At 45.4% G+C, this 13,093-nt stretch overlaps 1 protein-coding gene across 1 annotated transcript; it reads left to right on the top strand.

Moving 5' to 3' along the window:
• The first annotated feature begins 2,038 nt into the window (after window positions 1–2,038).
• Window positions 2,039–11,412, top strand: LOC120049173 (crystal protein-like). Its single transcript, XM_038995402.1, has 8 exons — window positions 2,039–2,557; window positions 2,799–3,000; window positions 3,754–3,887; window positions 5,915–6,042; window positions 6,868–6,986; window positions 7,391–7,531; window positions 8,172–8,344; window positions 10,960–11,412. Exons 1-8 carry the CDS (start codon window positions 2,039–2,041, stop codon window positions 11,410–11,412), a joined length of 1,869 nt encoding a protein of 622 aa, XP_038851330.1.
• The last annotated feature ends 1,681 nt before the right edge of the window (window positions 11,413–13,093 follow it).

Here is a 13,093-nt window from a genome sequence, read left to right as displayed (position 1 = left end):
TGGTTAATTCTGATACTCGGGTATCATCTTTCTACAAGATTCCAAGTCTGAAATGTCTGAGTTTCCTAGTTCCGACATGACTGTAGCACTAGTCGAGGTTCTCTACATGAACAAAAGTATGTGGACACATGCTCATTGGACATCTCATTCCAAAATCACGGACATTAATATGGAGTTGGTCCCCATTTGCTGCTATAACAGCCTCCACTCTTCTGGGAAGGCTTTCCACTAGATGTTGGAACATTGCTGCGGGGACTTGCTTCCATTCAGCCTCAAGAGGTCGGGCACTGATTTTGGACGATTAGGCCTGGCTCACAGTCGATGTTCCAATTTATCCCAAAGGGGTTCGATGGGTTTGAGGTCAGGGCTCTGTGCAGGCCCGTCAAGTTCTTCTACACTGATCTCGACAAACCATTTCTGGACCACAATGCATTCGGGCAGGTAGCGTTCTCATGGCAACCGCCAAACCCAGATTCATCCGTCAGACTGCCAGATGGTGAAGCGTGATTCATCACTCCAGAGAACACATTTCCACTGCTCCAGAGTCCAATGGTGGCGAACATTACACAATTCCAGCTGACACTTGAATTTGCACCTGGTGATCTTAGGCTTGTGTGCTCAGCCATGGAAACCCATTTCATGAAGCTCCCGAAGAAATGTTATTGTGCTGAAGTTGCTTCCTGAGGCAGTTTGGAACTCGGTAGTGAGTGTTGCAACCGAGAAATGACGATTTTTACTCACTACAGCACTTGGCGGTCCATTTCTGTGAGCTTGTGTGGCCTACTACTTCGCGGCTGAGCCGTTGTTGCTACTAGATGTTTCCACTTCAATAACAGCACTTACAGTTACAGCATCATATGACGGTGCCACGTTGAAAGTCACTGAGCTCTTCAGTAAGGTCTTTCTACTGCCAATGTGTGTCTATGGAGATCGCATGGCTGTGTGCTCGATTTTATACAGCTGTCAGCAACGGGTGTGGCTGAAATAGCCGAATCCACTAATTTGAAGGGGTGTCCACATACTTTAGTATATATAGTGTATATTCCCTTTATTCCTTGTAATTACATATTGTCAGGAATATGCTCCTAAATACCTTTTTATAGACTGCATAACAGATATGAATTCTAATCTACAAAACATATGTTTGTACTAAGTGTTTTATTGTTTATGTAGGTGTAGTAGTGATTGCTTTATGAAAGTTGTTATGCAACCTTCAAAGAAAGTGTGACCATAAATTAACTGATGTTACAGATCTGGATTGGGGGGAGGGGAATCTGATCCTAGATCTGTACCTAGGGGAAACTTCACACAGAGCAATATTGTGACCACCCAAGAATGAGCTGAGCTTCACATCATGGGAACCTATTATCTCGTTAGGTAAAGGAAAGATCACCTGACTCCCATTACTGGAAGTGCATCACAGGGTCCTGGCTATCCCAAGTATATCAGTCATGAGTCCTAATCCACAGTTGTCTGACAAGGGAAGTTCTGTCTGAGAACTGTCCATGATTCTCCAATTGGCCAAATTGGTGTCACGAGTATCCACAGTATCCACACAGGCCACTGTAAGAACCAAAGATTCTTATTGTTAAACCCAAGATCGTTCACATGGGGCTTTTACATGGGAATCATTTTCACACTGTGAGCACTCAATCAAGGAGGTGGGCGGAGCCAAGCGCAAGCTAGAAATATATTATTGGTGCATTTTAGTGTTAATTTGCATATTTATGTTACTTTTCTAGGAAGTTTAGGAAGTCCATCTACAAAAAAAAGAAACGTTTTGGGAACAGAAAACTGTATAGAGATTGGATGTTTAATCTGAGAAAATAAGTAGAATGTGGAACCAGTTTCGTCTTGATTGATATATTCCCTCTGACCTGCCACTGGACTTCCTCTCTTTACCAAATATGGTATGAAAAGGGGAAGTGAAAGCATTTCCCCCTTCTTCTTCTTCTTTCTGCCCCAGCTACGACGCAACTAGAGAATGATCTGACTGAGAGACCCTGGCTAATACTTTCTAATAATTCATTCAGGAAAGATGGAGAGTTATCACTGTTTCTTACTGCTTTGCTCCCTGGTCTTTGCGCTGTCTTTTGCAGAGGAGACAACGTTTGAGAAGGAGATCGACCTTACAGAGTTTATTAGAAGGATTTCTTCCTCTGGACTACTGGTTAGGGATCAGCCTCTAGCTATCAACAGAGACCTTCGCCTTGAAACAAACTCACCGGAGGAGCTTGGAGATCCAGAGGATTCCATTCCCATCTGGACTGATGAGGAACCAGTCATCCAGAATAAACTGAACACCGGGACTACCATCCCTGATATTCCTGACTATGGCCCCATAGTGTTGACCAACAATGGGGTGATCAAGGGACTCACAGTGGAAAAGTCCCACATATTTTATGGGATCCCGTACGCGGACCCACCTGTGGCCACGTTCCGCTGGAAGCCCCCCAGACCGGTGACCCCGTGGCCGGGGATGCACGACGCCACGTACCCGAGGGACGCGTGTATGCAAGGCTGCAGTGGCCCTATATCTGACGAGTGCCCTCAGAAGGTAGGGGACTAACACAGATGGGCTTGATAATTATGTTATGATTTAGCACAATGTTCTACCAGTATGTCATGTGCCGCGTGTTAACAGTGAAACATGAAATTAACAAAGTACTGAATAATCTCCCGATAACATCCAGGAATGTCTTTGATTCATCAATAATGTGAGTATTTTATTTGCCGTGTGAAATGGCGTCTGAAATGTGAATATTTGGTTTCTGAAATGAAATGTGATCGTCCCATAGGTGAGTGAGAACTGCCTCTACCTCAACATATTTGTACCTCTGGATGTGAACTTCAGTTCCCCTTTACTGACAACCCTGCCAGTGATGGTGTGGATCCACGGGGGGGATTTCATTGCTGGCTCAGCCTCCAAGCCCCTGTACGATGGCAGGTTCATCAGTAACTTCACTCACACTGTGGTGGTGAGCATGGAGTATCGGCTAGGTAAGACAGGTCTTCTTTAGCGCCGGGGTGGAGTTTCTCTAGGTACATATCTAGGATCAGTTTCCCTAAACCTAACCTAACGTTAATCATTAGTGGGGAAATGCCTAACTGACCAGGGTCTGTATTTCAAGTGAACCCTACACCTCTTCACTATACAACCTTTATCTATTTATCCAGGCTAGTTTCCTTGAGATCAAATCGTTTCTTTCATAAGAGACCTGGAACAGGGCAGAGACAGTCCAGAGACCTTGTGTGATTCATTAATGTGTGTGTGTGTGTGGGGGGGGGGGGGCAGCAGCATAGGGGGGAAGTGCATTGAGTTTGCTGATTACATTACCCTACACAGTCCCAAAAATAGGATTGTGATTCCAAACATTTCTGAACAGAGAGCTTGTCTGATTTAGCAGAAGACCCTGGGTATATCAAGTTGCTGTATATATAATGTACTTTTCTCAAGTGGACTTAGACTCCTCCCATCCTGTCCTCAATAAATACCACTTGGTGGGTGTAGCGAGATGTGACCCTGTGGTGGCCTGATCAATATGGGTGTGTGAGACCATTGTGAAAATGCTATTATCTGTGTGGGTGTCAGAAGAGGCTGGTGGGCAGAGATGGGAGGATGGGTTAATTGTAATGGCTGGAATGGCATAAATAGAACCATTTCAAAACACCATGTGTTGATGTGTTTGAATCTGAGGGGTGTGTTTTGTGTACAGTTTTTCATGGTCCATGGAACTTGGTGTATCATTGCAGGGGCGTTTGGTTTCCTCGTCTCGGGATTAGACCCCAAAACCTCAGCAACCGGGAATTATGGGATCCTGGATCAGCAGGTTGCTCTTCTCTGGGTTCAACAAAACATTGCTCTGTTCGGAGGCGACCCCAGCAAGGCAAGCACGTACACATTATCCTGGGTTGTGTTCATTAGAGCATGCAAGGGAAAATATTTACAAATGTTTCGCAATGGAAAATGAATTTGAGTGTTTCTTAGACTAGCCCATGTAGTCCCTGCCTGTTTATGTCTGTTTTTTATCTTAACGCCTAATGATCCACGGTCACACAGTCGTACAAAATGACAACGTCTAATTTTCTTCCACCACCTCAAGTCCTTGATGATCTCAACGGGCTCAAACTGATCTTTTTGTTTTGGTGCAGAGTTGAGGGTCACTTATTTTTGTGCAGATTTGGGGTTCGGTGCAGGGTTGGGGTTGGGGTGCAGGGTTGGGGTTGGGGTGCAGGGTTGGGGTTGGGGTGCAGGGTTGGGGTTCGGGTGCAGGGTTGGGGTTGGGGTGCAGGGTTGGGGTTCGGGTGCAGGGTTGGGGTTCGGGTGCAGGGTTGGGGTTCGGGTGCAGGGTTGGGGTTCGGGTGCAGGGTTGGGGTTCGGTGCAGGGTTGGGGTGCAGAGTTGGGGTGCAGGGTTGGGGTGCAGGGTTGGGGTTGGGGTGCAGGGTTGGGGTTCGGGTGCAGGGTTGGGGTTCGGGTGCAGGGTTGGGGTTGGGGTGCAGAGTTGGGGTTCGGGTGCAGGGTTGGGGTTCGGGTGCAGGGTTGGGGTTGGGGTGCAGGGTTGGGGTTGGGGTGCAGGGTTGGGGTTCGGGTGCAGGGTTGGGGTTCGGGTGCAGAGTTGGGGTTCGGGTGCAGAGTTGGGGTTCGGGTGCAGGGTTGGGGTTCGGGTGCAGGGTTGGGGTTCGGGTGCAGGGTTGGGGTTGGGGTGCAGGGTTGGGGTTGGGGTGCAGGGTTGGGGTTGGGGTGCAGGGTTGGGGTTGGGGTTGGGGTGCAGGGTTGGGGTTGGGGTGCAGAGTTGGGGTTCGGGTGCAGGGTTGGGGTTCGGGTGCAGGGTTGGGGTTCGGGTGCAGGGTTGGGGTGCAGGGTTGGGGTTGGGGTGCAGGGTTGGGGTTGGGGTGCAGGGTTGGGGTTGGGGTGCAGGGTTGGGGTTGGGGTGCAGGGTTGGGGTTGGGGTGCAGGGTTGGGGTTCGGGTGCAGAGTTGGGGTTCGGGTGCAGGGTTGGGGTTCGGGTGCAGGGTTGGGGTTCGGGTGCAGAGTTGGGGTTCGGGTGCAGCGTTGGGCGTTAGGTGCAGGGTTGGGTGTCAAGTACCAGGTTGGGGGTCAGGTGCAGGGTTGGGGTCAGGGAAAGGGTTGGGGTCAATTCTATTTAAATTCAGTCAATTCAGGAAGTAAATATACATTTCAATTCCAATTGTTGTCATTGAACAGTGAATTGGAATTTCTGTCTACTTCCTGAATGGACTGAATTGAAATGGAATTGATCCCAACTCTGGTCAGGAAAAACTCCAGATACACTGAACTAGATATTCACATTCTGACCATGTATAGAAATACCTTGTTGACAAGGTTGTATTTCAGCAGTGGTTGTTGTTGAATGACCTCTATATATCCCGTGGTGCTGTCGTGACTGATTTGTAGTGACGCCACACTACTGGGAGAATAACAGCCTCTGTGAGGCATGGCGAAGAGCTCCTCCAGCCCTGATGAAATTTCCCTGAGTGGTTATCGAGTGGGGAAAGATGCTGTTTGGCGATAGGGCTATGCTGCAGAGTTGGGTTGCAAAATTCCAGGAACTTTCAATAGATTCTCTGGTTTCCCAGAAGCCCTAGTTGTGCCCTACTGCAGAGACAGATCCAAAACAAACACATTCGTTGGATCATGCAGAAAGAGAAATCGCTGGCATCTCATACAAACAGCTAGTACCACACGCTGGTTGGTTCAGTAAAAGTGATGCTGAAAGCCTTTCAGTTCTGTATACCAACTCCATCAAACAAAGATCAACAGCTTTATCATTCTGCGTTATATCTAAATGAGGCATAAAACCATCAGGACTATGTGTTTGTGTACGTTGTTATTTTCTCTGTCTGTGGATATACAACACAACCCTGATTATGGCCCATTAACATCCAACACAGGTGACCATATTTGGGGAGAGTGCAGGAGCCCAGTCAGTGAGCGTCCATCTGATGGTCCAGAGCAGTAAGCCCCTGTTCAAACAGGCTGTGTTCCAGAGCCTACCCTTCTCCATCCCTCTCAAGACCAGGTCAGTGACCTCTAACTCCTAACATCTGGGTAGTGTTCATTAGGGCACACTGCAGCAAAAACAAGCGTTTCTCATTGGACAGATCCACACTTATCTTCCTGTTTCAGTCCGTTTCCTTCCGTTGGCCGAATGTACACATGACTCAGCTGGTGGTCTTGATCGCTAACTCCTTAAAAGAATAAATCCGCCGTAGTGGAAACGGCGCCACTGTCCGCTCCACCGCCGTTGTTGTTGTTTATGTTTTGTTTACGAAGCTGAGCGTCGTGCAACGTAACAAAATAAATGGCAGTACGTATTCTACTGCTCTATCGCGCGTGCGATGATGGCAAAGGGAAAAATACAGTGTTCATTGTTTCCAGTAACTTCTTCGTTGTTATAATATCCCAAACAGACGTGGCGGTTTCACCATTAAGGAGTCCAGGTTTAAGAAGGAGACCCTCACTTTGCTTCTATCATCTATATAGATCAACTTATCCTTCCCACATTTTGAAAGAGTAATCCTTACCATATGTGAAATTGACTACAATAGTGAATCGCCCACCTTCCTGATAAGTGTTTTGTTATACGGCCTGCCTAGCTACAAGGAGTAAATGGGATTAATTGAATAAAATAAAATTCAATCAATGTTATTTATCCCCTCAGGGTTACAGTTTAGACATGCTAATTTGTCCAAGGAGACGAGGTACCATTAAGTTCCTGTCCATGTCCTAGTAAAACAGTCATTCCATCTCCAGCTGTCGTTACTCTCCTGGTAGAGATGTGGCACTACCTAATGTTCCCATTGAGCAGAGAGAGACTATCTGTGGTCTGTTTTCTTTGTTCCAGACATGATGCCCTGAAGCTGGGGAGGGACTTTGCCAGACAGGCCAACTGCTCTGTGAGCGACATCGTGTGCCTGCTGTCCCTCAGTCCTCAGGCTGTCCTCGCTGCCCAGATGAAGTCAAGTAGGAGACCAGTCTTCTGTGTCTCTGTCTGTCTGTCACTGACTGACCGTTTTTAGACAGAGTTGTGTCCCAAATGGCCCCCTATCCCCATAGGGCTCGGGTCAAAAGTAAGGAACAATTTGGGACACAACGAAAGTTGACCCTCTACCTATCTACTGTTGACCTATCTAACTTGACCCTCTACCTATCTACTGTTGACCTATCTAAGTTGTCCCTTATTCATGACAAAATCAACATCTCAGAGTTGTGTGTTTCACTACAGAGCTAGTTGTTTAGTATTTTGAGTGGAGTCATTTTATGTATATTTGCAGGGTGTATTTTGGTAAGTAGCTAATTGTTGTTCTCTCTGACTCTCTCGCTCTCTTTCTTCCCCCTCATCTCTCTTCTCTCTCTCTCTGTCTCAGGTTCCAAAGTGGTGAATCCCTTCAAGTTCCTGGAGATCTTTGAGACCTGGGGGCCCTACATAGATGGAGAGCTGATCAAGGAGCAGGCTGTGACTGCCTTCCAGAAGGGCCACTGGCAGAAGGAGAAACCAGTCCTCCTTGGTATGGACCACTTGAAATACACTCACATTTAACCAGAACAGCTTTTAACGGCTGGCCCCATAACACATAATAATACATTTAATTTGGCAGATGTCTTTCAGGACACTCTAGGACAACTTACAGTATATTAAAAGTAGGTACTCTGTACTAGTGAAGACATCTGTTCCACACTTAAGGTTACAGAGGTGGTTTGGTGCATGTGTGATGACGAGTAACCATTGCCAGAGACCTGAAGAGTTGCATTGGCTCCCCAAGTCAATGCCTGGACTTTGGCTAAGCTGGCTAATGCTGTGACTTAATTAGATTGAGTAGTTGAATGTTAGACGGTGAAGTGCAATTGGTTCCCTCTCAGCTGGCCACTCGACATAACACATCTGTAGGAGAGATTCTTCGTCCCTGATGTGTTCTGTGTCCGTCCCTTCTACAGGATCCATGGTTATATTCATACCAGGGTTGTGTTCATTAGGGCTCGCAATGAAAAATGTTTTAAAGCATTATATAGAAAATGTAAATGATTCCAGATAGTCCCTCCCTCCCTGTTTCATCCCGATTTCTTCTGTTTGGTGCCTAATGAACACAACCAAGATTATACCAGAACATTTGGACCAAAGTTTTGAAGGCATGTACAACAACCTTGCAGGGACCACTTCAGAGGAGGGGGTGATCTTTGTGTACGGGGTCTTCACCAAGCCTGTGTCTGCGGTGGAGTGCATCGTCTACACCGCGGCCATCTTCAAACAGCACGCCCTGAGGATCCTACGCAAGTACCTGCCCCTGTACAGGGACGCTGACCGACGGGACATGCTGGCTCAGGTAAAATCTGACTTTCACAGAGGGTGCGTCCCAATAATCTCTCCTTTCTCCCGAAGTGTGCACTTGTTCACTTCCCTTAATGGATTTGGCAGGAGATTACTGGTATGGAAACTCCAGCCTATGCCTACACCAATCCAATGCTTTTAAATGAGTAGTGAATGGGTCCAGACATCAGGAAGACGAAGTCATTGGGACGTAGCCAGGGAGAAACTCAGTGTTGTCCATGCAAACATGTTAGATAAAAAAAGACAAATCGAATGTAAAAAGGACACTGATCAATCATCCCAAAAAGTTATGTTTTACATTTAAAGTCAACAAAGGTTTTGGCAATGTTCATTGTCAGGCTCCAGATCAGTGGTTGTAGGGCTAGACGGTCACGTCTGCAGCCAGTGGACTGTAGAAAGAGACCTCGGAGCGTGATGAGGACACATCTGCCCATCTCCTCGCTTCGTCTCACTGCATCTAGATGAGCCTTGTTGAGCTCTGGGGAGAAGGTTTCAGTAGGTACAGATCTAGGATCAGCTTCCCCTCCCCCAATCCTAACCTACAAAACATGCTAAACCGACCCAAGATAAGCGTCTACTCTAGCGGTACCTTCACCCTACTCCCCATGCTGAAAATCTCTTACTCAATTCTCTGTGGGAATGCTCTGTCCAAATCATCAAAAAAATCAGGACGGACTTAATCATTATAATTATAGGCTAACAAATTTGTATTAGGTTCCGATTATTTTTTGATTAACTGAACTATCACAATAACCCAGAGAGCTAGGTTTCTAACTGCCTGAATTATTTTAGAGGTAAACGCTTTGAATATTCTGATTTTAATCTGTGTAGAGATGGGTTACTTCTGATAGTTTGGTTCTTCAAAGTGCAACTCTGTATGATTACCAGCAGAGGGGGCTAAAATACTACTTTCTGTTTAGGCTCCTCCCATGGCCATCCTCTTCAAATAATCCTTAGTAGTGCTGTCTGGAGCAGAGTGCCATTGTCTCTTTGAGATGTATACCACACAGTGGAGCAGATCTTCAGGAAATAAGAGACACAGAGGAAGACTACCCAGTCACAGTTTTCCCAAGCTACAGATCTAGGATCAGCTTCCCCTCCCCCCATCCTAACCTTAACCATTATTGGGGGAAATGCAAAACTGACCAAAGATCAGTGTCTAGGGACAACTTCACCCAATCACAGCCAGAGAGCTGACATCAGATAGCCTGGGCTGCATACTGAATATGGCTCTATTACACTACCAGCTCCGGCTAGATGATGTTCAGTGTGGATTACAGGATAAACTGACTCCAACCACACTAGAGACAACAACAGACGATGAATACATAAGCTGCATCAGTAGAATACATGCATTCACTGGAGTGAGGGAAACACGCTCATTTCCAAGTCCACATCCAAAATGTGAAACAGAGAGCTCGGATGGTAAATAGCCTCAGGCACTTTCTCTGAAGGTTTTGAATCTAAAGTGAGAGATGAGTGTGCTGAGAGAGGCAGGGGGCAGAAGGTGACACTCCCATACCTGTTTGGTATTCATATACAGTTCACTGTCAGACTGTGTGTGTGTGTGTGTGTGTGTGTGTGTGTGTGTGTGTGTGTGTGGTGTGTGGTGTGTGGTGTGTGGTGTGTGTGGTGTGTGTGGTGTGTGTGGTGTGTGTGGTGTGTGTGGTGTGTGTGGTGTGTGTGGTGTGTGGTGTGTGTGGTGTGTGTGGTGTGTGTGTGTGCAGTGAAGAGGAGCAGAAGAGGAGGAAGGACCCCCCCCCCTTCCTAAAGGACAGGTCTCAGGGGAGGGGAGGGTCATGACAAATGTCAGCTATTGCACTGAGGCCACATGGCTCAGCCTGGGAGGGGGAGAAGGGGAAGAGAGCGGGGGGGTAGAAAAAGTGAACTGGGGAGAAAGAAAGGGGGAGATAAAGTGAGCTGTTGAGAGAGTGAGGGGGAGGTATCTGTGACCAACAGATGCAGATCTGTATTCCCAGTCCTGTTAAATCCATAGATTAGAGCCTAACGAATGTATTTACATTGACTGATTTCCTAATATGAACTGCAACTCAGTCCAATCTTTGAAATTGTTCCATTTTATATTTTTGTTCAGTGTATATCCTTTGAGGACACTGAGGGTTACAGGTGTTCTAAATGATTCTGTGCCGCGTAGGCGGCTGCCCTGAGTGTATTCCTGAGTATAGTTTCCAGGTAACAAGCGAGACAAAAGGCTTTGAGCGGCAGTTCTGTAGCACACACACTAGCCACTAGGGACTCTTTTCTCTGTTTGTTGAACTCAATGACCTCTCTGTTTACCCCCTTGATTGTATTGAACTTAATGACCTCTCTGTTTACCAACAGATTGTATTGAACTCAATGACCTCTCTGTTTACTCCCAGATTGTATTGAACTCAATGACCTCTCTGTTTACCCACAGATTGTATTGAACTCAATGACCTCTCTGTTTACCCCCAGATTGTATTGACCTCAATGACCTTTCTGTTTACCCCCATATTGTATTGAACTCAATGGACCTCTCTGTTTACCCACAGATTGTACTGACTTCAATGACCTCTCTGTTTAACCCCAGATTGTATTGACCTCAATGACCTCTCTACTTACCTCCAGATTGTGACAGACTACGTCTTCCTTTGCCCCTCCCGCAAGGCAGCCCGGGCGGGCACCACAGTGGGCAGCGCCGTGTGGATGTACGTCTTCGACCATGTGATTTCGGACCACAGTGTGTGGTCCGGTCTGTCCTTCTGCTACGAGCATGTGTGTCACGGCGCTGAGCTGCCCTTCCTCTTCGACACAGCCTCCGTGGCCAACTTCACGCTGGCCCCACCCGAGCGGCTGCTGTCCAATCGGATGCTGTGTTACTGGGGGACATTCGCCCACACCGGGGACCCGGCCTCACGGATGCAACAGAGCGGCTTCTGTAGACAGCAGCGCCTGCCGGCCTGGCCCCGCTACTCGGACACCAGCTCCTGGTTGGTCATGAACTTCACTGTCCGCTCCCATGCCCAGGTGGGCACCAGGGACCATATCTGTGACTTCTGGGACAAGCTGGGCATCTATTAGGGCATAGGGGTGGGCATGGGGCGGGCAAAGGTGTTGGTATTGGTTATGTATGCATACATAGTGTGTTATGTCACATTTGGCAATTCACCCTACACTGGGAATGGTTGTCACCCTGTACACACCATTTATATAGTATGACTTACACTTAGAGATGATTTGTGAAGCACTTATGTAGTCCTTATGAAGCCTTTATGTATGCTATATAAAGCCTTTATGAGGTGTACTTTGTTTAAAGTGGGACCAAAGCTGATTGTGTTTGTTATAAATGTGTGAAGTCAGTTGACATTCAGTGACTTGACCTCCTTATAGAAGATTATTCTATTGTCCATTTAGTTCATAAACAATGGAAGTTTATCTTTTACATACCCCATTCTCCCTGGGAGACATGCACGTACAGGACATACACAGAGGGATTGGGGCTAGAGCCAGGGTCAGACACAGTTATGTCATGTTTATGACTATATTATGATGGTGTTATAACATAGTTGAACTATGACAGTGTTAACAGTGACTTGTGACAGTTATAACAGTTGGACTATATTATGACTTATAAAATACAGTTTGGCTATATTATGACTGTTATAACATACAGTTTGGCTATATTATGACTGTTATAACATACAGTTTGGCTATACTATGACTGTTATAACATACAGTTTGGCTATATTATGACTGTTATAACATACAGTTTGGCTATATTATGACTGTTATAACATACAGTTTGGCTATACTATGACTGTTATAACATACAGTTTGGCTATACTATGACTGTTATAACATACAGTTTGGCTATATTATGACTGTTATAACATACAGTTTGGCTATATTATGACTGTTATAACATACAGTTTGGCTATATTATGACTGTTATAACATACAGTTTGGCTATATTATGACTGTTATAACATACAGTTTGGCTATATTATGACTGTTATAACATACAGTTTGGCTATACTATGACTGTTATAACATACAGTTTGGCTATACTATGACTGTTATAACATACAGTCTGGCTATACTATGACTGTTATAACATACAGTCTGGCTATACTATGACTGTTATAACATACAGTTTGGCTATATTATGACTGTTATAACATACAGTTTGGCTATACTATGACTGTTATAACATACAGTTTGGCTATACTATGACTGTTATAACATACAGTTTGGCTATACTATGACTGTTATAACATACAGTTTGGCTATATTATGACTGTTATAACATACAGTTTGGCTATATTATGACTGTTATAACATACAGTTTGGCTATATTATGACTGTTATAACATACAGTCTGGCTATATTATGACTGTTATAACATACAGTCTGGCTATATTATGACTGTTATAACATACAGTTTGGCTATATTATGACTGTTATAACATACAGTTTGGCTATATTATGACTGTTATAACATACAGTTTGGCTATACTATGACTGTTATAACATACAGTTTGGCTATATTATGACTGTTATAACATACAGTTTGGCTATATTATGACTGTTATAACATACAGTTTGGCTATATTATGACTGTTATAACATACAGTTTGGCTATATTATGACTGTTATAACATACAGTTTGGCTATATTATGACTGTTATAACATACAGTTTGGCTATATTATGACTGTTATAACATACAGTTTGGCTATATTATGACTGTTATAACATACAGT

The sequence above is a fragment of the Salvelinus namaycush genome, chromosome 6 (assembly GCF_016432855.1).
Source record: "Salvelinus namaycush isolate Seneca chromosome 6, SaNama_1.0, whole genome shotgun sequence".
Classification (NCBI taxonomy): Eukaryota; Metazoa; Chordata; class Actinopteri; order Salmoniformes; family Salmonidae; genus Salvelinus; species Salvelinus namaycush.
This window is presented reverse-complemented; position numbering and strand designations above follow the sequence as displayed.